The 27,917-nt window shown below is 47.0% G+C and overlaps 1 protein-coding gene across 1 annotated transcript in view; it reads right to left on the reverse strand.

Annotated features, from left to right (window-relative positions):
* FBXL18 (F-box and leucine rich repeat protein 18) overlaps positions 1-27,917 on the reverse strand; it is a 181,571-nt gene that overhangs the window by 48,987 nt on the left and 104,667 nt on the right. Inside the window, exon 4 of the mRNA XM_082261931.1 lies at positions 8,203-8,421. Coding sequence (XP_082118057.1) covers positions 8,203-8,421 — 219 coding nt within the window. The remainder of the gene's footprint in view (positions 1-8,202; positions 8,422-27,917) is intronic.

The raw sequence follows: 27,917 nt of genomic DNA on the forward strand, positions 1-27,917 counted from the left end.
TTATCTCAGCAAAGGAGAAGTGCTCACTAACACAGATTTAGATAGATTTGTGAATATTTGAGAGAAATAGGCCTTTTGTGTACATAAAAAAGGTCTTCGATCTTCGAGTTCAGCGCATGAAAAATGGGGGCAAAAACAAAAGTGTCGCGTTTATAATTTTGTTCAGTGTATGTATATATCTATATCTATATACATATAGTATATACACACACACACACACACACACACACACACACACACACATGCAAGCAGTATTATAGCTATTTTAATTGCAGCTACAATCTCCTTTCTGTTCTGCCAGCACCAGAAGCACTCTTTGTCTTCAACAGGGTCCAGACTCTGAAAGTCTGTGAACTGAAGAACTGCGAAGATCAAACGAAGCCAGGGGCATCAGAGATCAAAAGAGATCTAAGTGATTGATGTGATGAGTGGTGTCTCTGAGGAGAGGATCAATTCTTGGGAAGAAGTGATACACTTGAATGCACAGTGCTGCAGAGGCCACATTAGAACACATTAGGGCCTTGCTGTTGAGTACAATTCATACAGGTGCTGTAAAGAAAGTTTTGTAGAAAGCAACTAATTTTATTTTTCTCAAAGTATCTTTTGTTTTTACTGGTCCTCCTGGGTGTTAAAATCTGTGATTTATAGTGCTTTGTCACATAGTGGACTGTGAGATTTTTGCTACAGACTTTTCTTGTATGTTTATTTTCAATAATTGCTTTAATTGCTGTATAACCTATAACCTTAAGAATAATTTTGCTTTGAAATTTAAAATTACGGAGGTTTGTAAAATGCATTATCATCTATGTCTGTGTTGACATATTAAAAAGGATTGTAAAGTCTCATGTTTTTTTTTGTAAATAACAAACATGTTATACTTACTTCCTCTGTACAGTTGATTTTACACAGAGCAGCCCAGATCCTCCTCTTCTCAGGTCCCTCTCTCCTGTCAAGTGCCCCCACAGCAAACAGCTTGCTATGGGGGCACCTGTTCCGAGCTGCAGCCCCGTGTGTCCATTCAGACACAGAGCTGTGGTTCGGCCCCGCCCCCTCTCTCTCCTGATTGGCTAACTAACTTTTATTGACAGCAGCAGGAGCTAATGGCATCACTGCTGTGTCTCAGCCAATCAGGAGGGAGAGTCTCGGACGGCCAAGGGACTTGTGGACATCACTGGATAGAGATAGGGCTCAGGTAAGTATTAGGGGTTTTGAATAATAAATAATCCCGCGCAGATAATTGGAAGAAATTTTAGTTTTTTGTCCTGAAGTTTGCAGCCTCCCTAGAATACTTCACATTAGAAGTGGGAAGTTAGAAATGCATGATAAAATATAAAGGGTATTGGCGCTACTTCCAGTATGTTAGCGTAGTGGACGCTATCAAGTGATGATGTTCTGTAGAATGGATGTGAATAGTGTGCATATATCACCACTCTATAACATATACAGAAATACTCTTATAGTATACACAGGTTCAATAAAGTGCTCACGTGCTCAGTGCCACAATTAATGGTGATCTCCCATATAGGTGGGAGTATAATAAATGTGGATATATAAAAATGGAAAGATAAGGTGCTATATTAATACTGGTGAGGCAGTGAATTCTATTAAATAATAAGTGCAAATATATGGTTGATCAAATTTAAATATACAGATTATAAAAATAGTGCCAAATCCTATATGTGAAGATGATTATATAAATAAATAAATATTTATTTTTAAGTAAATTTCAAAATTTATAAAAATTAGTAAAAAGTGCTAGTGCAAAACTGATTAAAAAAGATGTATAGTCCAAATAGATAATTTGTGGTCAATCCAAAGTGCTAGTGTTGTCCCAAACTGATAAGGAAAAGAAGAAAGCTAGAAGAAACGTGGGTAAGACGATGGTGCTGTCCTAATATCTTACTGTGCTCTGTGCTGTGATACAGTGCCCCTATAGGAATTGCACTCACCACAATGCTTTCCCCTTAAAAGGGGTAGCAGACTCTGCACAGCAATGGAGATGATCCAGGGAGTCCCGCAGTTACACTTTTCCTGGTTCCAGTTCAGCTACTGGTCCTGGTGTGTATAGGTGTCTCATCTCTAACCCTCTGTGTATTGTTCCTGAGGTACTCCTACATTGCTCATACGTGGCCCCAAGAGAAGAATAAACCGACCATAGTGTAGTAATTTTGTAATGTATTTAATAAAAGTAAAGTAACCACTCACAGTTTAAGATCGGTATGTACAGCAGTCTCGTGCAGGTTAGCGCTCGGACCGGATTTGCTAACATACTGGAAGTAGCGCCAATACCCTTTATATTTTATTATCCAAGTATTAGGTGTTGCTGGGGCGGCTGCTACACACAGAAGGCTTTTTCTTTTAATGCATGGAATGCATTAGGATAAAAAAAATCTCCTGCCTTTACATCTCCTTTAATCTCCCTGGCGGTCTGATTATGTCCAGATTTCTGTGCTAAAAGCGGTACATTGTTTTGCATAGGAATTTGTTGTTTTACATTTTAAAACTCACCTTTCTTGCAATCCCCCGCCGTCCTCCCGCTGTGTGCTCGGCCAATGCCGTCACCCGTCTTCCAGTTCCCTTCCCTGCGAGCGTTGCGATGCAGGGGGGTGGAACCGGCGGCAGATTCAAAAGTGTAAATACACTAAATGACATGATACAGTGTAATCCGTTAGGATCACAGCTTTATATCATGCCATTTCACCACAGGATTTCACCTGGTGACTTTTCCAGTGCCCTGCCTGTGCTTTTCCAGTTCTTTGTGCCGGGAAAATAGAGAACGACCATGGCGTCCAAAAAGCATTCCTTTTGCGCAAAAGTGCTTTTAGACGAACTGGAAAACAGCGACAGCGAAACTGAGTTACTTGAAGAACTGAGCGATAGCGATTCGTGGAAAAATTCATCATCAGGTACGGAAAGTGACGACAGCGATGATTCTAATGTCTCTTTCTGGCACATCGCTCCGTTGGAAATTTTGAAGAACCATTTGATATACTTCCCAAATTCCAAAGCTATGTGCCAGAAAGAGACATCAGAATCGTCGCTGTCGTCACTTTCCCTACCTGATGACGAATTTTCCCACAAATCGCTATCGCTCAGTTCTTCAAGTAACTCCCGTTACGCTGTCGCTGTTTTCCAGTTCGTCTAAAAGCGCTTTTGCGCAAAAAAAAACGCTTTTTGGACGCCATGGTCATTCAAAATTTTCCAGGCACAAAGCACTGGAAAATGACAGGCAGGGCACTGGAAAAGTCACCAGGTGCAATCCTGTGCTGAAATGGCATGATACAGTGTGATCCATTAGGATCACAGCTTTGTATCATGTCATTTAGTGTTTTTAGTGGGAAACGGAAGGCAAGTGCCGCCAATCGGCCGTGCACAGAGCGGGGAGAGACTGTGAGGAGGGCGGGCAGGATGGCGGGGCAGCGCAGGGAAGGGGAGTAACTGTGCTGCAATGCATAACAATGTGTAAAATCTTGTGTTAGTGGTTAGTGTACAATCCTCACCGCTCGTTACTAGAGCCAGCATGTGTTCCACCTGAATCGGACGTGACAAAACCATAAGTATTACCGCTACAAGGACTTCAATGCATTTCACCTGATGATGCCTTTCGGTGATATGCATTGAGGCCCTTGTAGCGGTGATATTTCCGGTTTCGTCATGTCCAAGTCAGGTGGAACTCAGGTGAAACGCACGCTGGCTCTAGTAACGAGCGGTGGGGATCGTACACTAACCAGGCGATTTTGTAGTGGGTTCCGCTGTAAAGCACAACGAAATGTAAGTTTTACTGGCTTATGTTTTTATGAGATAATCCTTTTAAATAAAAGCACTGCACCATTATTCGGTATTGTTTTTTTTTCATTCTTCGATATTGTTGCTGGTGACACTGGATGTATGCTGAGCCTATTCTGGTACTAAGGAGATCCATTTAGGCTGTGAGGGTCCTGGTGGCCCAAAGTCATCTGTATATCCATACTGGTGACACTGGATGTATGCTGAACCTTTTCTGGTGTAAAGTAGTTCCATATAAGCTGTGAGAGTCCTGGTGGCCCAAAGTCATCTGGTGAGTGGCCCCCCTTACTAAAGGTGGTGGAGCACAAAAAAGGAGCACTTTTAAAAAGGGCGTGGAGCACTATTTAACGTGGTGTTTTTAAAGAAATTTTATTAGGGGCTGTCACGGTTCAATTTGATCACAGGACATTCACTTGTTGTTAAAGAAGCATCACTGTATTGTTTATTAATTATATTTAATTGTATTTGTTTTTTATGTGGACACGTACTATTTAAATAGCTTAAAACACGATTTTACATTTTTTTGCCACACACTAAAAATTGATGGCAGCTGCTTGCTGAGTTATTAGAAGGTTTCATAGGAGGTGCCATTTCATTTTTTTCTAATGCATGACAATGTGTTAAATCACAATTGTGGAAGTGCTAATGTGATGAAAGGCTGCATGGTGATCAGGGTTACGCTCAGGCGTGTTTGGATCCTAGTCAGGAAGCTGTCACTGCACATTGCAAATCATAAGGCATTCCTATATAACGGGCATGTATACTTGGGGAATGCCTCAGCTGCTTATTATTGGTGACAATTCAGACTCTTATTTGAACATGCCTGAGCTCATCCCTAATGAAGATCTCTCTGTTAATTGCTTTGCCTGTTAATATGTGTGTCAGATCTAATTACTACTTAGCTCTCACCTGCAACATCTGCACCTGCTAAACCAGAAAGGCTCAGGGATAGTGGGATATGTAGTTTATTTACAGGAAGTGTCGGTTCTCAGACTACAGACTCATACCTCCCAATTTTTTGAGATGGGACTGAGGGATATCTATTACCAAAAGTATGGAGGCATAGGACACCCCCCAGCCACGCCCCTTAAAGGAGAATTAAGCCCTGGGTGTCAAATACATCAAGTACACCAGGGCTTGACAAATGTGCTTGGAATCTAGGAGCCAGTTAAAAAAGTTAGGACACAGTTTTTTTTTTTCACACATGCCAAATGGCCGGCTTCTGTTGGACTGCCTGCCATACAGACGGGCCGAATGGCGGCCAGTTTTTATTGAACCGGCTGATGTTGCCTGGCATTCGGCCCGTGTGTACTTGGCTTGATGGTGTGATGGACAGTGGCTTACTAGGGAAGGACAGTGCAGCAAGGTGGGATATAGGAGATCCGGTGATCCAGTAACTCATGCCACCTTAGGCCCCTTTCATACGGGCCCCTCCGCTAAGCGGAATCCGCTTGTTTCACTTGAACCACTGGTTCTGTCGACACTTACACAGTCCCGCTCTCCTCTTTTGAGGCAGTCGGATGGAAATGGACTGCCTGTCCATTTCCATATGATGCCATCTGATCCGGTCTGCCGGATGGATGGAAAATAGGACCACCATCCGTCCGCTGACAGGATCGGATGGCGGTGGTTGTCAGCGGACATCCGCAGTGCCATAGAGGAGACTGAAGGGTCCAATTAGTTCCGCCTGAAAAACTGACAGGCGGACCTGATCCGATAGCCCGTGTGAAAGGGGTTCGGCTGTATGGCATGACAGGGAGAGAATGAAAAATAATAAAAAAATAATTTTCATGAAAAAAAATAATAAAAAAACTGTTTCCATCTTTGTGAGGTTGAAAATGGAACTGAGGCCGTTCCAACCAGCTGTCCCACACTCCCTGTCCACTCACCGATAAGGACAGGGCGCCAGATCAAGCCTGCAACACCTTCAACCTCTTCTCTTTGGAAAAAGATGGGCGGGCAGTGAGAACTGTAATCAGCACGGGTTTACAAATGGGCATTCTTGTCAAACCAATCTCTTAGCATTCTACGAGGAGGTAAGCTGTGAGCTAGATAGGGGGAGACCAGTGGATGTGGTGTACTTGGATCCACAAGCGCTTAATTTATAAAATAAGGTCTGCAGGCATCGACCGCAGAGTTTGCTCTTGGATACGGAATTGGCTTAAAGGGCGTGCCCAAAGGGTGGTAATAAACAGCGCATACTCAGACTGGTCTGAGGTTGTAAGCGGGGTGCCCCAGGGCTCAGTCCTGGGACCAACCTTGTTCAATTTATTCATAAACAGAATTGAGGACGGGATCAGTAGTGCGTTATCAGTTTTTGCAGATGACACAAAATTGGCCAGGGCAATAACTGCACAGCATGAAGCAGATATCCTACAGAATGACCTGGACAAAATTACAGAGTGGGCAACGACATGGCAAATGAGGTTTAACGTGGAGAAGTGTAAGGTTTTGCACTTGGGGACTAAAAACATAAAAGCACAATACACTTTAGGAGGGGAACCCCTGGGGGAATCAAAAATGGAGAAGTATCTGGGAGTCTTGGTTGATGATAGATTAGGCAACAGCATGCAATGTCAAGCGGCAGCTGCCAAAGCCAGCAGAATATTAGCATGCATAAAGAAAGGGATGTTTTCCAGAGATAAGACTATAATCCTTCCACTTTATAAAACTCTGGTCCGACCGCATCTGGAGTATTCTGTCCAGTTCTGGTCGCCAGTCCTCAGGAGGGATGTGTTGGAGCTGGAGAGAGTCCAGAGAAGGGCAACTAAACTAATTAGGGGATTGGAGGACCTTGACTATGAAGAGCGTCTACAATCGCTCGATTTATTCTTCCTGGAGAAGAGACGTCTGAGGGGGGACATGATAGCAATTTATAAATATCTTAATGGGGATCCCAGCTTAGAAAAAAATCTGTTCATTCGAAGGGATTGCATGAGGACTCGAGGGCATACAATGCGATTAGAGGAGAAGCGTTTTAACCTCAGGCAACATGGGGGGTTCTTTACTGTTAGGGCTACAAGATTGTGGAATTCTCTACCACAAGAGGTGGTTTCTGCGGGTAGTATGGTGGCTTTCAAAAGACTCTTAGACTTACATCTCAAGGATCAGAACATTCAGGGGTATGTGAGATGATTACTGCCACACACACCTACACAGGTTGAACTGGATGGACTATTGTCTTTATTCAACCTCACCTACTATGTAACTATGTATGTAACTATGCAACGAGCAGGGGAAACCCTCAGTGCCAAGAGTTAACTACTTGTTGCATCCCCAGCCACCACAAGAGAGCGCCAATTCCCATATGTAAGTGTCTCGCTCCAGCAGGTCGCAAAGCCTAGGCCTCAATTACCAACCGTAGCGGCATCTTAGTCCGCACACCCGCGGGCAGGGGCCACATGGCAGACATCCCAAACTGCAAAAACTAATTTCAGGGAGGGGGAACTTTGTGCACCCCCCCCCTCCAACCCCCTCTCCCAACCAATTTAACACAACTAGAGGATTATCAAATGAAATGCAATCAGTATACAGAGCCTTACTTCTTCTGAGAGATATTAAAGGAACACTCTAACCACCATGATCACTTAAGTGATTTTAGGTGGTCATGGTGGTAGGAGTCAGAAACACTGCACATGCTGGGATATTTACAATTATGTGCTGGGGGCTAGTTGCAACCCTAGCACATGTGACTTAGTGTTGGCTGGTACTGCTAGCGGGATCTGCTGGCGGGAAATGCTGGCTCCTCTGAGAGACATCAACAGAGTGTGAGGAGCGGCACTACTAGAGGAAGCATGCACAGCCGATGCTTCCTGTATCTCTCCTCTCACAGGCGGAGTGCATTTGATATCACTCTGCCTGTGACAGGACAGAGCTGGAACTATACAGGAAGCATCGGCTCCGTTCTGACAGCCCGGAGGCAGGATATCGCACGGCACTTGCGGGAGACTTGGGATGTCTGGCATTGGGAGAGGACACCTGCCGCAGTGTTGCCCAGGCGCCAGGCCGCTAACTCTAGTCGCTAATGCGACCTGGCACCTGGGGTTTGTCGAGTCCTGAAGTACACCACATTTTCCTTTTGTTTATACTTCTTTTCCACCTTACTAATGTACTGTGAGTTGTAGCTTTAGTAATTAGGAGGGGTTCCTCAAGACCTGGACATTTTTTAAGAGTTCTTCCTTGATAAAAGGATCTAAAAGGCTACTATTTTATAATATAAAAGAAATAGAAAATCCAAAAGGGGAGTAAGAACCACTTAGTCACATCACGTGTGCAGATCCCGGAACTAGTTTTGATTTTTCTCCAAGAGCCTTGAGAGGGAAAAAGAACCTGCCAAATGGTTTAACAATTCTGCATTTGCTAAAATTTTACATGAATATCCAAATTATATTTTACTATTTGTAATTATTTACATACCTTTGTATAATGCCATGCTGTAAGCTCTTGCAACTTGTTAAGGATTCTCCTGTGAAGAGATGACACATGACTACTTCTCTGCATTTGTGAAGAAATGAAATCAGTGCTTCAGCCTGAATGTTTCCATTGCGAGAAATAATGCACAGACGTTGAAGACGTGAGCAATAGCTAAGAGCCTGAAAGAACTTCTCATTAGCTGGAAAATACGGTTGTTCTAGTCTGTAAAAAGAACAGAAACATCACTTGTCAGCTTATAGTAAAGTATACCAAAAAAATAAATAAATTTTAAGCCAACAGGTTTTTATTAGTATTGTAAAGGGAATAAAACAACAATATAAACTCTGACAGAGACATGCACCTATGTTGTACCTATTCAGTCAAAGTAATAGATAGACAAGTTCTCTGGAATATTGCATACACGAAACGGAATCACTTAACAAAAAGCCCTTTTTATTTGTATGTTTTACCTTTCAACACAAATTATTAAAACAATTTCATTCTGGGAGAGTGGGACGAGCCTTGCAAATCATTCTTTTATAATCCTTTGCCAATAAAAAAAATCCAGATTTCTTGTTTATAGCACAAAAACAGCACATTAACTGATCAAAATTTCGATCAGTTGGCAGGTTCGTCTGCACAATAAATGTCAATTGTTTAATCAACTCCTATCGAAGAGACAGGATGGAAAATTTTCCATTAATCAGTAGCTGCAGCCAGTCAGGGTGGAACTGTCAGAATACATTGTCTTGCCAGGGGTTGGGGGTAATTCCTACTCCCCCCCCCCCCCTTTTGTCTGAAGGAATACTAATTGTGTATGGCCAGCATTGGTCTTTCCAAAGCAATCAAGCTATGGTGAAAAGGGTCGAAGAGCATGAAAACAGCCCTTCTTACTAAATTTACATGGCTCTGGACACTGTCTTTAAATAAGGAACAAATTGCTTAGGTATAAAGAAGGCATACCATACTTTGCAGGCACATCACATGTAAAGCAGACATTTTGTTATGCGACAAGACAATCAATCACTTAAGATATTTTTACGATATTTAAAAAAATCATTATTGCCGTGTGAGTTTGTCGTTTAATAGTGCAGTATAAATGTGCTATAGTGTTCCTCTGTCTCAGTGTAAATCAACCAGTTAGATGTGAAAAAATGCACTCTCAATGTGGCCAAAATAATTTTTCTGAGAAGTTGCTGACCAGGTTTCTGACATGAAATGCACTGCTGAATGTCCTGCTTGATATACAGATAGCCACTAGAGGGAGATTCTGGAAATATAATACAGTATACTCAAATATATACTTAATGATAATATACTTAAGATTCAAATTAAAGTACATCTATATCTTTGCAACTACAGTATAAATTTAAAGGGTAACTCCAACTTTTGTAATTTTGTACAGTTATAATGAAGCAAAGACGCAAAGTCACTCTTATTCATCCTGGTTCAGATTTACACTTCAGGATTCGCCTCCTTGAAACTTGACAAATGTGATGATCTTGATTCCAGTGAACATGCAGGAGGTGGAGATCTTATTTGGAAAACTGCATTGGTAACAGACTGCAATAAAAAGCTTACAGGAGTTCTAGTCTTCTCCTGCTAAACTTTGATTTGTGGTTTTGTGCTGGGCTGTGGGAGATTTTACTTCCTATCTAGTGACACCATTCTCACTAGGACAGTTAAACCGGCCATAGACTGTGCGATTTTCTTTCCTACAACCACGGAATACCCTTCCGCAGAGCTAGTGTGTTCTTCCGGTTTGGGGGCATGGGGAGCTTCCCCCGCAGGGGGAACACACAGTGCTTATTGCTACTGGCAATAATCAAATGAAAAATCTGACAGGCTGGTTGTACCCAAGTTGATCGATTGATCAACTGGAGTACAATCAGCTTGCCCATACATGGTTTGAATCTCAGCTGGTCCCTGCTGAACCGGCGGAGATTTGCACAGTCTATGGCCGGCTTAAGTGAAGGGAACTCGCTCTAATGGAGCCCCAGTATCAGTAAAAACAACTCTATCCAAAAAAAAAAAAAACACAATTCTAGTACAGGTCCAATCTAAATGTGTCTTGACTTAGTAATTGGTAAATGTATGTGTATTGTTTCATTTACACTTTTCATTTTTTTCACCCTTCTGCACAGAATGCATTAGGATGAAAAACTTCTGCCTTTAGAACCACGTTAAATACATATAAAAAATACACAGTATAACATTTAAAAATGTATCTATACATACACACAAACATTATGTATGTATGTATGTGTATATATATATATATATATATATATATATATATATATAATTTTACACACACATACATACATATATACATACACACACACACACACACACACACACACACACAAAAGACAATTCCATCTGCTTCGGGGGTCCCAAAGAGGAGGCTTTCACAGTCAGCAACCAGAGCTCAAGCCCAAGTTTAGTTGTCATTCAAGCATGTTCAGCTCACCTCTCTCACTTCCAGGTGCCAAATGATTCCTCCTCCTTTAATGGAGGTCCCTGTAGTCATGATTTGGAGGTTCTTCCCACCCAGAACTCTTTGAACCTCCAAAATTATGGGTCCCTAATAGGGACTTAATAATCCGGAGAGTACAGAAAGTCAGTCCACTCCTAGCAGGTCTAGCCTACTGGTACTCCCAGAAATGCCATATCCACTGACCTGGTGTCATACAGGAATGTAGTCAGCGGGATGTGCAGATGGATTAGTTCAGGCTGCAGGCAGAGAAATGATCAGCAAACAGGCAAAGGATCGGTCCAAACAGCAGGCAGAAATGTGGTCAATAAACAGGCTAGCGTTAGTACGGGCAGCAGGCAGAGGCAACACTGCATTGGTGTGGCGGGGATCAGGGACACTACCTCGTGTGGCGGGGATCAGGGACACTCTACCTGGCGTGGCAGGATTCAGGGACACTCTACCTGGCGTGGCAGGAATCAGGGACACTCTACCTGGCGTGGCAGGAATCAGGGACACTCTACCTGGCGTGGCAGGGATCAGGGACACTCTACCTGGCGTGGCAGGGATCAGGGACACTCTACCTGGCGTGGCAGGGATCAGGGACACTCTACCTGGTGTGGCGGGGATCAGGGACACTCTACCTGGTGTGGCGGGGATCAGGGACACTCTACCTGGTGTGGCGGGAATCAGGGACACTCTACCTGGTGTGGCGGGAATCAGGGACACTCTACCTGGTGTGGCGGGAATCAGGGACACTCTACCTGGTGTGGCGGGAATCAGGGACACACTACCTGGTGTGGCGGGAATCAGGGACACACTACCTGGTGTGGCGGGAATCAGGGACACACTACCTGGTGTGGCGGGAATCAGGGACACACTACCTGGTGTGGCAGGAATCAGGGACACTCTACCTGGTGTGGCGGGAATCAGGGACACTCTACCTGGTGTGGCGGGAATCAGGGACACTCTTCCTGGTGTGGCGGGGATCAGGGACACTCTACCTGGTATGGCGGGAATCAGGGACACTCTACCTGGTGTGGCGGGAATCAGGGAGAATATGACTGGTGTGGCAGTGATAAGGGATGCTTTGAGGAGCTGAATCAGATAAGTTCCTATCCTTCAGGATGTGGCCTTCAACAGGCTGGCCATTAAAGCCAGCGACCAAGAATCAGGAGGGTAAACTAGCCCTTAGCAAAGAGGATCCAGATGAGTCTAACAAGGTCCAAGAACCAGGTCTTCCTGGGCCAGGTTGACACGATAATCACAAGAATGCCTTCCAACCATGCAAAGAAGGATCTTTGAGGTAAGAAAGGTGTAGATCAGTTGAAAATGATCCTTTATAGTCCCCACAGCATTCACTGTGAAGGCTAGGGGATTTCTAAACCCAGAGGCTAACTTAACGAGTTTGTTGTGGAGTCTGAAAGCCAGGATATCACATGCAGCGTCCAACACCTTTGAAACCCCTAGGTCCCGAAAAACCTCAGGATGAAGAGACCATTCTCCTGAGTCCAGATGGTGGTGACTGAGGAAGTCCACCTGACAATTTTACATGCCTGGTATATGCATGGTGGACAGGGTTTAGATGTGCAGGTATGCACTAGACAGAATCTGATTCACCTCGCTTTCAGCTAGGAGACTTCTGGTTCGTCCCTGATTGTTGATGAAAGACACTGCCATGGCACTGCCCCAACTTAATTCTGGTCAGGTGACGTTGCAGTTAAGAGGTCTGGCATTGTAGGGATAACCAAAATTGCTCCAAGTCCCATAATGCTGATCTGGAAACAAGCTTTTCCTAGCAACCAAGTCTCTTACACTGAGAGGGTGTCCAGGATTCCTCCCCAGCCTAACAGGCTGGAATCCATAATAAAGGACCTGGTTTTAAGCATCGGGCGTATGTGATGGTCCAGAAACTGGGCGCCTTCTTGTCCATGGAAGCCAAAATGTTTAGACAGAAGGTAACATTAGGCCCAAAACCCATGTGCAAAAGTTGGGGCTTTATCATCCTTGATGTCCACAAGTTTTCATGCAGATTTTCCATAAGCGGAAACGAGTCACAGGTTTTGCTTGTGACTTAGAGGCCTGGGAAAAATGAAAATAACTTAACCTCTGAGGTAAATGGTATTGCAGTCTGAGGTTAAGCTTTCTTTTGTTTGGGCAAAAGTGTGCTGTTATCTCAGGTGACATCCTAGATAAAATCGTCAAGAGATCAAAAGGGGCGTTACCCATCAAAAGGCACATAAAACACATGTTCCTTGCACAGATAATCCACAGACCAACACTTGAGCCAAAAGGTTCTCTGCATGTGTACCAAAAGGACACCAATTCTGGATATCAGGCATTAATGCTGGTAATATGGCTGAAATTTTCACCATAAACTCAGACATAGTAGTAGAAAATTCCTCCCTGGAGAGGGAGGAGGGAGGAGGGAGGAGGGAGGAGGGAGCCCCCCCCCCCCCCGAAAGTGGCTAAGGAGGATTCTGAAGAATGTTGTGATCACTGCCCTTTCAGCATGACCCATCATAATAAGGGATTCTTACAAGGGTTACCAACAAAAACACTGCAAGGGCAGGAGGGGATAATGCAATATGTGACATCTTACTGGATGCAGAATGAAGCCTGGAGAACTGTGGAGTGTACCTGGTCGAGCAGATGTTGGGAGAGACTGAGCAGGTGCAAGTGCTCTAGAAAATGAAACATGTATGACAAACCAGAAGGAAGCTGTACAGAATCAGTAGGGGAAAGTGGACAGTAAGCACAGTATAAGGGTGGCACAGTATACGTAAATGGCGCTACACCTTCTTCCACCACAAGTCTGCAACTGAAAGTGTTGCACCTGGCGTTTTTAGCCAACCCTTTAGTGGACTTGAGGAGCAGTTTATGCACACCTAGACTTCCATAAGGGCAATGCCCTGACTTCCTGCAGCAGTGGTCCTTCGACTCCTTGCAGTCCTCACCAAGTAGATTGGAGATATTGGGCAGGATCCTGGGAACACACTCCATCCAAACAGCCTTCTTCTCCTTCCTGCTAGACATACCCTCAAAGAGCCTTTTTGGACAGGGTTCCACTAGACAGGGGCACCACAGCCCTGGACCTGAAAAGCACTGTGCGGTTAGCAAACACATTACACCTAATGTGTCTGGCAGAGCGCCTTCAGTAGAGTCCAGTGCTTTGAGGACAATTTACATAATGGCTCTGCTTCTTCCTTACAACAGGGTCCAAGTACGGACTCTAAAGTTCTGAGGAGAATCAGCCAATCCAGAAAGCTGCAAAATGAGCCCCAGTGCCTTTGCAACAACTGAAGAATTTTGCGAAAACAAGTGGCTTTCTTTTCTTTAGGAGAGAAAACATTCATTCTCCTAAGACACTAACAAAAAACTGAAGCATGATGAGAGTAAAGAGGGCTATACTAGGCTGTCCTTACAGTGTCTACTTTTATAAAGGCAGCAGCATAATCCTATGTACCGGAATTACCATACTTTGTTTCTTAACGTACAATTAAGAATACAGATTTGTGAATTTAACCCATATTATTATTTAGCAACATTAACCCAAAGTGCTGCTCTGTTTATGTGAGTAAGTGTGGTCTTCTATAGCATTAATGTGACCCTTTATGGTAATTTTAGACATGTTGCCACCTTGAGTGTGCATGCCTGATTTACAAGGCCAAGCTTTTTGTACCAGAGGCAGAACCTCTTCAAATCTTACTAAGATGGTACATTTTTGTATCCATGTTTTATGTTCAAGAGAAAAATATTTTGGGTGGATATAAGCAATAGGCATGGGAACATTGCAAAGTTATTATGAAAAATTCACCTAGAAAATTTAAGGGAGGACAATGTGCTGTTCTGATAGATATAAAAATAAACAAAATGCGTTCAATGCTCAGTAGTTCAGACTTCATTTTGCAGAGGCCAGGAAGGTTCTGTTGCAACATGCAAAAGGTCAGTGAAGGGACATGGTGTATGCATATCTCAACACATGGCTCTGCACATGGGGCTACTGCCCGGTGTACGGAGACCCAGCATTGACACTGAACAGCTTATTTAAGGCTCAGCACTGCTTGAAGAAATTGCCAAGTGGTTTTCATCTGTTCGTTGTGACTAGACCTGTGTTGCCATTTTTCCTGCTACTGATTCAGGTTGCCTTGTGACCTGTCTTGGCCTTCCAATACTGGCCTCACTTTGCACCCTCAAATACATGTCTGCCTATTGATTTTGTACCTCTGCTGCTTGCTTGTTCCTGACCCCGGTCTGAACTCCTGCCTACCTTTCTGCATGCAGATTTTGTGCTGCCATTGCTTGACTGTTACAGACACAGCCTATATTCTGACTTTGCACCTGTATCTGAACCTGACCTTAGTCTGTGCTTTCACTTAGTGTCCTGCCAGGCCATCTGGTACCCATCTGTTCGAGGATCAGAGTAATCTGGGTTACAGTAAACATACACTACAGAGTTCCAGTATTTCCTGAGTCTTCATTCAGTGCTTGTGCCACTCCATCATCATTACACTCCCTGACACAGCCTCCAGTGGCGTATTGACTAAAAATGCAAGAGAGGCCACACTTGTCAACTAAGAAAAACGATAGACTGCTTACAGAAAGTATTACTACTATTTTAAGAAATACAAACTATTTGATCTTTTTGCTGCTAATAACCGTGAATATGCACTAAACAAAGTCAGACAGGTAGGTACAGGTGACAGAAGTATAAATAACGGAATTTTTGTAAAATCTTACCGTAAAATTCCTTATTCTGGGTCCTCCGACAGTCGCCGCCACCTCTAAGTCATCACTATTGGGTCTTGACTTCCGCTCCGCAGGAGTAGCTAGGCATAAGACTTAGTCAAAAGAACAAAGCATTTAGCATAGACACACCCATGGGGGCTGTCCCACTGGTCAATACCCCCCTGCATTGATCCCTCCCAACTCAGTTTGGTAGAATAGCAGTAGGTGTACAAGAAAAAACCCCAAAAGAGGGGCGGGGCAGCGACTGTCGGAGGACTCAGAGAAAGGAATTTTATGGTAAGATTTTACAAAAATTCCATTTTCTCCTACGTCCTCCGACAGTCGCCGCCACCTCTAAGTCATCACTATTGGGATGTCCCAAAGCAGTGTAGACATGAGGGGTGGGAGACGCAACCGCAGATAACGCAACGCAGTACCCACATCAGAGAAAGGAACCTTACACGCACAGTAAGAGAACCTTCTGGGCAACAGAAAAGGCTCAACAGGAGCAACAGCCCAGGAAAGCAAATAACCCAGGGTATAAACAACCCCAACAGCCAGGGACCCACAAAAAAACAAGGGTCGTCTATGGCACTGCCGCACTGAGAACTTTGTGGCCAAAGGAGGCATCAGCTGATGCCAGAACATCCACCTTATAGAATTTGGAAAAGGTGTGCACCGACGACCAAGTCGCAGCCTTGCACACCTGGGCCACTGAGGCCTGATGCCGGTAGGCCCAGGACGTACTCAATGATCTGGTAGAGTGCGCCTTAACAGGAAAGGGTGGAACCCGTTCCTTCAAAGCATAGGCCTGTACAATGGTCTGTCTGATCCATTTGGCAATGGTCGCCGCAGACGCGGCCATGCCCTTCCGAGGTCCCTCAGGAAGGACAAAGAGGGAATCCGATTTCCGAAAGGATTCAGTGGATGACAGGTACACCCTAATCGCCCTGACAACATCCAAGGAATGCAATGCAACCTCCTTAGGATGCTTAGGCTTCGCACAGAGCGAAGGCAAAAGAATGTCCTCATTAAGGTGAAAATCAGAGACCACCTTAGGGAGAGAAGACGAATGAGGTCGCAAGACCACCTTATCCTTGTGAATCACCAAGTAAGGAGAGTGGCAAGTCAACGCCGCCAATTCTGACACCCTGCGAGCCGAAGTGATCGCCACTAGAAAGGCAACCTTCTTAGACAGCAGAGGCAAAGATATCTCCCAGATGTTTTCAAAGGGAGAACGATGTAACGAATTAAGGAATGAGACGCCACAGGGTGTTGAAAAAGAACAGCCAGTGCAGAAACCTGGCCCTTAATCGTGGCCAGCGCCAAGCGCTGGTCCACACCAGTCTGAAGGAAAGCCAAGATTCTCGTCACAGAGTATGAGCGAGGGGAAAACCCCCTGGACTCACACCAGGCGAAATAAGCTTTCCAGGTACGGTAATAGATTTTACAAGATGAGGCTTTCCTAGCCTTGATTAAAGTAGGAATGACCTCCGAGGAGAGACCCCTGTCTCTCAGGACCTGGCTTTCAACAGCCAGGCCGTTAAAGCCAGCGACTGTAAAGCAGGATGGAAGATCGGTCCCTGAGACAGCAGATCCTCCCGCATTGGCAACCGCCAGGTGAACAACGTCGGCGTACTAGGACCGGCGTGGCCAGTCCGGCGCCACTAGAATCACCAAGTTCGGTTCCGAGGCTAACCTGCGAAGGAACCTGGACAACAACTGAATCGGAGGAAAGGCATACATCAGACGATACCGATGCCAAGGGGCCACCAACGCATCCGAGGCGTCTGCCCACGGATCGCGCGTTCTTGCCACGAATCTTTCCACCTTGTGATTTAGCCGAGACGCGAACAGATCCACGTCGGGGATCCCCACTTCGCAAACAGCATTTGGAAGACCTCCGGGTGTAGGGACCATTCCCCCTGGTCCAGGGTCTGGCGGCTCAGATAGTCAGCCAGCCAATTCTCCACACCCGGAATGTGAACTGCCGATATCACCGGGACATGAGTCTCGGCCCAAGACAGAATGTCGGTCATCTCCCGGGCTGCCCGGGCACTCCTGGTGCCCCCTTGGTGGTTGATGTAAGCCACCGCGGTAGCATTGTCCATCTGTACCCAAACAGGATGGCCCCGAAGGCGATCAGACCACTGGAAGAGACAAAGTCTGATCGCTCTCAGTTCCAATATGTTGATCGGAAGGGAGGATTCCTCCTCCGACCAAGTGCCCTGGGCAGACAGGTTGCCCAGGACGCCACCCCAGCCCGACAGGCTGGCATCTGTGGTAATCACCGTCCATAGCAACAGACGGAAGGATTTTCCTTTTGACACTGCCGGGGACTGAAGCCACCACAGAAGATCCATTCTGGTCCAGCGACTCAAGGAGACACTCAGATACAGGGACTGAGGCAGTCTGTCCCACCTGGCTAGGATCTCCGCTTGAAGAGACCGTGTGTGAAACTGAGCAAAGGCCGATACCATCAACCCTAGGGACCGCATGCAGGTCCTGAGTGACGAGGATGGCTTGTCACTGAGGGACCTGATCTCGTCCTGAAAGGCCCGGAGCTTGTCCTCCGGCAAGAACACCTTTGCTTGAGCAGAGTCCAGAACCATTCCCAGATAGGGAAGACGAACCGAAGGAGACAAAGTTGACTTGGAGCTGGAGCGTCTGTACCGTCGTGGACAGATCGCGCAGTAGGTCCTGGCTGGCACTCGATCTTAACAGGAGATCGTCCAGATATCCCAAGACCGCAATGCCTTGTGCCCGCAACAGGGCCAGAACAGGCGCCAACACTTTGGTAAAGACCCTTGGAGCCGAAGCGAGACCGAAAGGTAACGCCACAAACTAATAGTGATCCTCCGCAGTGATGCGAACTGAAGGTACCTCTGGTGACCCTCGAAAATGGGGATGTGTAGGTATGCATCCTTCAGATCTATAGAGGCCAGGAATTCCCCTGGACTCAGGGAGGCCACCACCGAGCGGAGGGATTCCATACAGAACTTCCGAACGCGCACAAAGCGGTTCAGCACTTTCAAGTCCAGAATAGGACGCACCTTGCCCTCCTTCCTGGGCACAGTGAACAGATTGGAATAAAACCCCAGAAACCTGTCCCGATGAGGCACCGGGACAATCACCCCCTGGGCAAGGAGATCCTGCACTGCTTGACGCAGGTCCTGCAGACGCCCTGGGATCAAATGAAGATTTGAGGGAAAGAACCTGTTCGCTGGCTGGGAAAGGAATTCGATCTTGTACCCTGATCGAATGATTTCATGAACCCACCTGTCCGGAATTCGGAGCAGCCAAGGTTGGAGGAAACCGCTCAAACGTCCCCCCACCCCAGAAATGGGTGAGGGCGCCCCTTCAGGCAGAGGCGGATTGACCCCCTGCACCGGCATTGCCAGACTTCTGCTTGCCCGCCCAGGGCTTCTTCTGGCTACCCTTAACACATTGGCCCCATAAAAGATGACAAAGGAAATATGGCCACTGAGGACAGAGAAAAGTGTTAAATCATTTCTTCTCTTCAGTCTTCACAAAAGAATCGGGGGGGGGGGGGTTACACGAACCTAGCTTGTAAGGCCGAACTAAACAACACACCTCAGGAAATGCCGCCATGGCTAACAGAAGATAGACTTAGAACTAAACTAGAGAAACTTAACATAAATAAATCACCGGGACCGGATGGCTTGCACCCGAGGGTTCTTAAAGAGCTCAGCCAGGTGATTGCCAGACCATTATTCTTGATCTTTAAGGATAGTTTACAGAAGGGTATGGTGCCAGCTGATTGGAAAAAAGCCAACGTGGTACCAATATTTAAAAAGGGGCCGAGGTGTATCCCAGGGAACTATAGGCTGGTCAGCCTAACATCGGTAGTCTGCAAGATTTTGGAGGGGATGTTAAGGGACCACATACAAGACTTTAGTAATGAAAACTGTATTAGTAGTAGCAATCAGCATGGATTTATGAAAAATCGTTCTTGCCAAACCAATCTATTAACCTTCTACGATGAAGTGAGCTGCCACCTAGATAAAGGAAAGCCTGTGGATGTGGTGTATCTGGACTTTGCAAAGGCCTTTGACACCGTTCCCCACAAACGCTTACTGTACAAACTAAGGAAGGTAGGTATGGACCATAGGGTGAGTACCTGGATAGAGAACTGGCTCCAGGGGAGAGTTCAGAGGGTGGTGATTAATGGGGAGTACTCGGATTGGGCGGGTGTGGGAAGTGGGGTCCCCCAGGGTTCTGTCCTGGGACCAATCCTGTTTAATTTATTCATAAATGATCTAGAGGAGGGGATATCTAGTACAATCTCAGTATTTGCAGATGATACTAAACTAAGCATGCCATTATCTTCTAAGCAGGATGTGGAAACCTTACAAGTGGACCTGAACAAAATAACGGGGTGGGCAACTACATGGCAGATGAGGTTTAATGTAGAAAAATGTAAAGTAATGCACTTGGGGGCCAAAAACCAGAAAGCAAGCTACTCACTAGGGGGGAGCCTCTGGGTGAGTCTAGGATGGAAAAAGACTTGGTGGTACTGGTAGACAACAGGCTTGGCAGTGGCATGCAATACCAAGCCGCTGCAAGTAAAGCCAACAGAATACTGGGATGTATAAAAAAGGGGATTCACTCCAGAAATAAAGAGATTATTCTCCCACTCTGTCCGGCCACATCTGGAGTATGCTGTCCAGTTCTGGGCACCGGTCCTCAGGAAGGATGTGCTGGAACTGGAGAGAGTCCAGAGAAGGGCAACAAAAATAATTAGGGGAATGGAGGACATCAGCTATGAGGAAAGACTACAAGCACTGAACCTATTCTCTCTGGAGAAGAGACGACTGAGGGGGGATATGATATCAATGTACAAATACTGTACTGGCGACCCTAGCATAAGGAACAAACTATTCAGAGAAAGGAGATACAATAAGACACGTGGCCACTCACTAAAACTAGAGGAAAGGCGGTTTAACCTTAAAATGTGTAAGGGGTTCTTCACTGTAAGAGCGGTAAGGATGTGGAATTCTCTTCCACAAGCAGTCGTATCAGCAGGGAGCATTGATAGCTTCAAAAAACTGTTAGATGGGCACCTTAGAGACCACAACATACAGGGGTATACAATGTACGGTTAAAAGCAAACACACACACATCATAGGTTGAACTGGATGGACCGGTGTCTTTTTTCAACCTCACCAACTATGTAACCCTGGCCCTTGAAGGGCTTGCCTTTGGTTTGATTCCGAAAGGCACAAAAGGACCCTTGATTGGGTCGAGAGGCGGAACCCCGCTTGCCACGAAAGGACTTATTCTTCGGGTTCTGGGGCAGCATGGTGCTCTTGCCCCCCGTGACGCCTTTTACCAAGGTATCCAACGCCTCGCCAAACAGGCGAGAACCAGCATAGGGAAAATCAGCAACTGTTTTCCATGATGTTTGATCAGCCGACCAGCTCTTCAGCCAGATCAGTCGACGGTTAAGCACCGTAACACTAGATAGGCGTGCTACCAAAGGGGCCTCATTTAAGGCCGCATCGCACAAATACATGACTCCTTGGTGAATTTGGTCCACCATAGCCAGTGTGGCAGGTGGGGCAGAATCAGACGGGAGGTTGCGTCTAAGCACCTTAGTCCAATCAGCCACCGCCTGAGCCACCAAAACAGACGCGAAAACAGGTTTGAGCAAGGAACCTGCCACCATGTAGGAATGGCGGACAAGAGACTCCAACCTCCTGTCCATGGGATCCCGAAAAACCAGGGTCTCCTCAGTAGGTAGCCTTGTTTAACACGGCCACAGTGTGATCCACCTGTGGAGACACACACCATCACGATTCTTTAGCCGGGGCAAAGGGAAAGCAACTTAAACCGACTAGGTACCGTGAATGGACGTTTTAAAGTGCGCCACAGTTCATTCACAGTGTAATCAAACTCAGCGGGGCAGGGAAAAACCTGCGCCGACTTGCGACCGGGTACTGTGTGTTCCGAAAGAGGACACAATGCCCGGAGGACTTGGCTCATCCTCCAAGTGTAGTGTTTCTTTAACAGAAGAGATTAACTCATCCATAGTCGCGCGTTCTTCAGGCGACCCCGGGGGAGAATTATCAACCCCCTCCACCTCCGCCTCCCCCTCAGACCCCAGAGGGTCCAGGGATGAGCGGGATCCTGAAAAGGGCACGCCAGCCGCAGCAGCCACATCACCATCTGAATCAGAGGAGATAGATAATCTGGGCCTTTTCCTAGCAGCACGTTCAGCCATCAGCACCTCCATTTTGGACACTAAAGACCAAAATCAGGTATAACAGGGGCCACAGCAGGACTGGGGTCCCTCACCAGGGCTGGAGGGAATTTGCTCTCCTGAGAATCCATTGCCCAAGTCAGAAACAACAGAGCAATAAAAGGTACTGGCCCTTTAAAATCGCCGCGGAGTGCGCAGCCCACCACTATATATACAGTGACAAAAGACCCCCAAAAGGAGAAGAAACTGAGCCAGGAAGGACACAACAGAGAGTTATGGAAGAGACAAGTCTGAGGAGCCCACACAGAGTGTTACCACATCCATCGCTGCTTCAGAGGAAAAGAAGTGAGGTCATCAGAGGCTGAACTATAAGCTGCAAGACCCAGGGAAAATGGCTGCCCATAGAACTGAATGAAAGGCTTCGGCAAGATGGCCGCCGAACATGTGCTCGGAACGATCGTTCTGCCACACACAAGATGGCGCCGGATGGCGCCAAAACAGCATGCAGTTAAGCCCACAGTGAAGCCAGACATGCTTGCTCATACTTAAAATGGCGGACCGAGCGGTTTTTACCCACTGCGACCGCCGCACACACAGTCTGCACCCCTAAAAACACCACAGTGACACAGGGGAAGGGGCCCCCAAAAACACACAGCACCGCAGCGCATGTACAAGAGACCCCCACAGGGATTGCATCAGGGAGCCCCACACAGGCACAGACATGGGGAAGACACAGAAACACAGGACTGCCACCCCAGACAGAGGCCCCACACAGAAGTACTTACCTGTACCAGATGGCGTGGGGTGCCTCTATGAACGGAAAGCCGCTGTCCTTATCTGACAGGGAATGCCGTTAGCCAAGAAAAGGACACTGCAGCACCGCAGATGTGTCCAGTGAGGTAGCCACCTCACAGGCTGCATCCCTGCTGCGAGCAGGGATGGGTCGTTCATAATGCCAGGACGAACACATGGCCGAACGCTCGATGGTGGGCTGGGGATCCCTCTGACCCTCTGCCCTGGAGAGCCAGGGCGGCCAGTCCGATTCCCAGCTCCGCAGGATCCATCTTCATCCGAAGATCCGACTAAACTAAGCTGACAAAATAGACAGCTAGTAAAGCAAAGAAAAAACGACATTTTTTAAAAATAAAAATCAAAAGAAAAGATTAGAAGGCTGAGACAAGCCCCAGCACAGGGAAGCCTGACTACTCCTGACGCTAGGCAGAGACAAACTGAGTTGGGAGGGATCAATGCAGGGGGTATTGACCAGTGGGACAGCCCCCATGGGTGTGTCTATGCTAAATGCTTTGTTCTTTTGACTAAGTCTTATGCCTAGCTACTCCTGCGGAACGGAAGTTAATACCCAATAGTGATGACTTAGAGGTGGCGGCGACTGTCGGAGGACGTAAGAGAAAACTGAATTTTTGGCACATCTTCATATGTTCTTTGATAGATGGGTTATTCTGCTCTTCCTAGGAGTAGGACACTGGGTGGAAAAGGGTTAACAAAGCTTAACTAAGCCTATAGGGCAGTCCCAAGGTGGTATACTCCCACTTCCTGCTCTAGAATCTCAGTTTTGTAACAAGCAGTGTCAGAAGAATACATAACCAAATTTCACAGAGGGGTGGGTGCTGTGTCCGTCAATGAACATCAGAGAAAAGGATTTTACCTTTAAGACAAAAATCCAGTTTTCTCTTTCATTCATTGACGGACACAGCTTCATATCTTTTTTGACAGATGGGATGCCCCAAAGCAGTATCAGCATGAGAGGTGGGAAAAAACACAACAATAAACAAAATTCCCAAAAAGGGCTAAACTTTGCCAACCAGGTAAACCAGGAGCTCAACCAGGAACAACTGGAGCTCCCCTACCAGAAAAAAATACCCTCGAGAGGCAGAAGTCTCTGCCACAGCGGCCTGCAAAACTTTGCAGCCAAAGGCAGCATCTGCAGATGCGAAAATATCCACTTTGTAGAATTTGGTGAATGTGTGTACAGACGCCCAGGTGGCCGCTTTGCAAACCTGGACCACTGATGCCTTATGATGGAAGGCCCAGGAGGCACTAAGTGCCCTCGTGGAATGCCCCTTAACAGGGACAGGAGGAACCTGACCCTTAATTGAATAGACCTGCACCACCGTCTGCCTGATCCATCTGGAAATGGTCGCAGCAGATGCAGCCAGCCCCTTACGAGGAGCCCCTTAACACTTGGGACTGCCCTATAGGCTTAGTTAAGAATAAAAAAAGGAATCCGATTTTGGAAGAGGCTCAGTCGACATCAAATACACCCTGATGGCCCGGAAAACATCCAAAGAATGCAAAGCAACTTAGTTTGGATGCTTTGGCTTAGGACAGAACGAAGTCAACACAATGTCTTCATTTAAGTAGAACCCCGAAATGACCTTAGGAAAGAATGACTGATCGGGACAGAGCACCACTTTGTCCCTATGAACCACCAGGTAAGGCGACTGACAGGACAACGCAGCCAGCTCCCTGACCCTGCATGAAGAAGTGATAGCCACCGTGAAAGCTTCTTTCTGTGGCAAGGTAAGCAGAGGAATTTCATCAATATTCTCAAAATACGGTCTTTGAAGAACTGACAGTACCAGATTAAGATCCCACGGAGGCACCAGGGACCGTACCGAAGGGGCCAGGGGAACCCCTGGCAAGGTAAGCAGAGGAATTTCATCAATATTCTCAAAATACGGTCTTTGAAGAACTGACAGTACCAGATTAAGATCCCACAGAGGCACCAGGGACCGTACCGAAGGGGCCAGGGGAACCCCCCCGAGACTCACACCAATATATGACTTCCAAACTCGATGGTAAATCTTTCGAGAAGTAGATTTCCTAGCTTTTAACTGAGTAGGATTCACCAAATCAGACAGCCCCCTCTCCTTCAATACCTGGCTGGCAGGCCGTTTAAGCCAGCGACCGTAAAGCAGGATGGAAGATCGGCCCTTGAGACAGAAGATCTTCTCTGAGAGGAAGCCACCAAAGGGGCATTGGTTACCAGTCTTATCAGGCCTGCGTATCAGGGCCGACGAGGCCAGCCTGGGGCCACCAGAATTACTGGAATCCCTTCTGCCTCGATTCTGTGCAGAAGTCTCGGCAGAAGTTGCAGTGGGGGAAAGGCATAAATCAGACGATACCGGCCCCAAGGGGCCACTTGAGCATCTGCCAAAGGATCCTGAGACCTTGCAACAAACCTCTGAACCTTCGGGTTGAGACAAGAGGCCAACAGGTCCACATCGGGGGTCCCCCATCAGAGATCATTTGCTAGGACACAGTGCCTGTCGACTGAGGTAGTCCACGTGCCAATTTTCCACCCCTGGAATGTGCACAGCAGAGAGGACTGGAACAAGGCGTTCTGCCCACCTTAGAATGCCGGCCACTTTTTTGGCCGCTAGGGAACTTTTGGTGCCCCCCTGGTGATTGATATATGCCACAGCCATGGCGTTGTCAGATTGAATCCTTACCGGGCACATCTGCAGACGATCCGTCCACTGGAACAGGATGTTGATCCGCAGACTGAACTCCTCCCGAGACCAGAACCTTTGGGCTGATTCTATGCCCAGGACACCTCCCCACCTGTAAAGGCTGGCGTTCCTGGTAACCACTGTCCAGAACTGGGGGAGAAAAGACTTCCCTTGTCGAAGCGCTGGGGAGTGGAGCCACCAAAGCAGAGACCCTCTCGCACCCTGACTCAACAAGATCAGAGATTGTCCAGGGACTGTGGATTCCTGTCCCATTTGGTTAGAGTCTCCTTTTACAGAGGTCTGGTATGGAACTGAGTGAATGAATCAGCCTTGAAGGTTAAAACCATCAGGCCTAGCACCTGCATGCAGGTTCGAGATGACCGGCGATTGGACAACAGGAGTCGAATCGCATGCTGCAATTTCAAGAGTTTTGTTTCTGGGAAAAACACCAGGGCTGAGGCTGAATCCAGAGTCAGGCCCAGGAAGTCCAACTTGTTTGCCGGGGTCAAGGCTGACTTTTGAAAATTCAGAGTCCAGCCGAACTCCTGCAGAGTTCCCATTGTGATATCCAGATCTTCTTTCAGGACAGACAAAGACTGCTCCCTCAAACACCGGGCCCAACACTTGTTAACACCCGAGGAGCTGAGGCGAAGACCAAAGGGTAACGCCACAAATTGATAATGCTTCTCGCCTATGGGAAAATTAAGAAAAACGCAGATGCCCCATAAAAATTGCAATATGAAGGTAAGCGTCCTTGATATCGATGGAGGCCAGAAAGTCCCCTTGATGAAGGGAAGCCACAACTGTACGAATGGACTCCATTCTGAATTTCTGAACCTGCACAAAGTGGTTCAGGGCCTTGAGATCCAGGATTGGGTGAACCTTCCCCTCCTTCCTGGGGACCGAGGTTTAAATAAAACCCCTGAAAATGTTCAGACTCTGGAACTGCTACTATGACACCTTGTGACAGTAAATCCTGCCCTGCTCCCAGAAGGCCTTGAAGCCGACCTGAGGACAGGCGCAGATTGGAAGGAAAGAACCTTGCCGGGGGGCAAGGATCAAACCTCGATCTTGTAAACGGACCGAATCAACTCGAATACCCATTTGTCTTGGATGAACGAGGTCCATGGGTCCGGAATGAAACAAAGTAGCTCCCCACCCCTAGTATGGGTGAGGGCATCCCTTCAGGTGGAGGAAGGCTTATCCACAACACCAGAGGAGTCCGTCTTAGACTTACCACCCTAGGGTCTCATGGAACCCCCTGCGAAGGAGCGGGAGGATTTAGAACCCTTGTCCTGCGACCCTGCGGGATGAAAGGGCCACTTGTGAGCTGAAAAGACAGGGCCACGTTTGCGGCGAGGCTCTTTTTTTGTAACCTGTGAAAGCCCCCCGTGAGACCCTTTATGATCTCTTCCATGGAGGTCCTGAACAAGCGGTCCCCCACAAAGGGGAGATCCGTCAGCACCTTTTTGGAGGCCTGGACTGCAGACCAGCATTTCAATCAGATCATGCGACGCAAGGTCACTGCTGTCACTGATGCCCTGCAGGCTAATATACTGTAACAGAAAGAAAGCAGCGCCAGCTTAGTGAAGCATAAGGTTTATTAATACAAAAAACACGTAGTGACTTACTCTTAGGTAAGTAAAGGCCGGTACGGTAGGTGAATGGGATCATCCATCTTCTCCTGGATACCGTTGTGGAAAGGAGGGGTGCGGGGTGCCGGTGGTGCCTGGAGGCTGTTGTCTGGCAGCCTGTCTGATGGTGCTGTGGTGGTGGAGGACTCTCAGTGGGGCTCCACTTCCTACTTCCGGTCAGCCCGACATCACTTCCGGTGAGGCGGAGGGAAAGATGGGCGTTGCTAGCTTTCGGAGCATCCGTGCTCCTTCATTAGGCGGTGGGGGTGGCATACCAGGGACAGGGAATATATACCCTGTTGATGAGTAGCTTACTGGAGCGTAACTCTGGAGGGGGCGGGGCCCAAAAGAGGCGGGCCGAGGTGCTAGTGTGGCTTCAAACAAACTCTGCATTAAGTTTAACAGGGAAAGTCCCTGGAGGCATGACAGGAGCCATGCTAAGTCCATATAAAAAAGCATATACATGAATACAACCGTTGTATTCATGTACAGTATATGATTTTTATATGGACTTATCATGGCTCCTGTATTGCCTCCAGGGACTTTCCCTGTTAAACTTAATGCAGAGTTTACGTTTGAAGCCACACTAGCACCTCGGCCTGATTCTTTTGGGCCCCGCCCCCTCGGGACTTACGCTCCAATAAGCTACTCATCAACAGGGTATATATTCCCTGTCCCTGGTATGCCACCCCCACTGCCTAATGAAGGAGCATGGATGCTCCGAAAGCTAGCAACGCCCATCTTTCCCTCCGCCTCACCGGAAGTGATGTCGGGCTGACCAGACGTAGGAAGTGGAGCCCCACTGAGAGTCCTCCACCACCACAGCACCATTTAGACAGGCTACCAAACAACAGCCTCCATGCACCACTGGCACCCCGCACCCCTCCTTTCCACAACGGTATCCAGGAGACGAAGATGGATGATCCCATTCACCTACCGTACAGGCCTTTACTTACCTAAGAGTAAGTCACTATGTGTTTTTTGTATTAATAAATCTTATGCTTCACTAAGCTGGCGCTGCTTTCTTTCTGTTTATTCTCCTCAGATCCTCTCCTTGCTCCAGCTGGCAGCCGCTTTTCGTTGGCCCCCCTCATCCTTTTATATATTTTTCTACCCATTTTTACTTTCTATATTTGTACCTTTTTCCCTCATGGTGTGCCACCCACCAACATCAGAGAGCGCCA

The sequence above is a fragment of the Pelophylax lessonae genome, assembly GCF_965119305.1.
Source record: "Pelophylax lessonae genome assembly, chromosome: 6".
NCBI classification, from domain to species: Eukaryota; Metazoa; Chordata; class Amphibia; order Anura; family Ranidae; genus Pelophylax; species Pelophylax lessonae.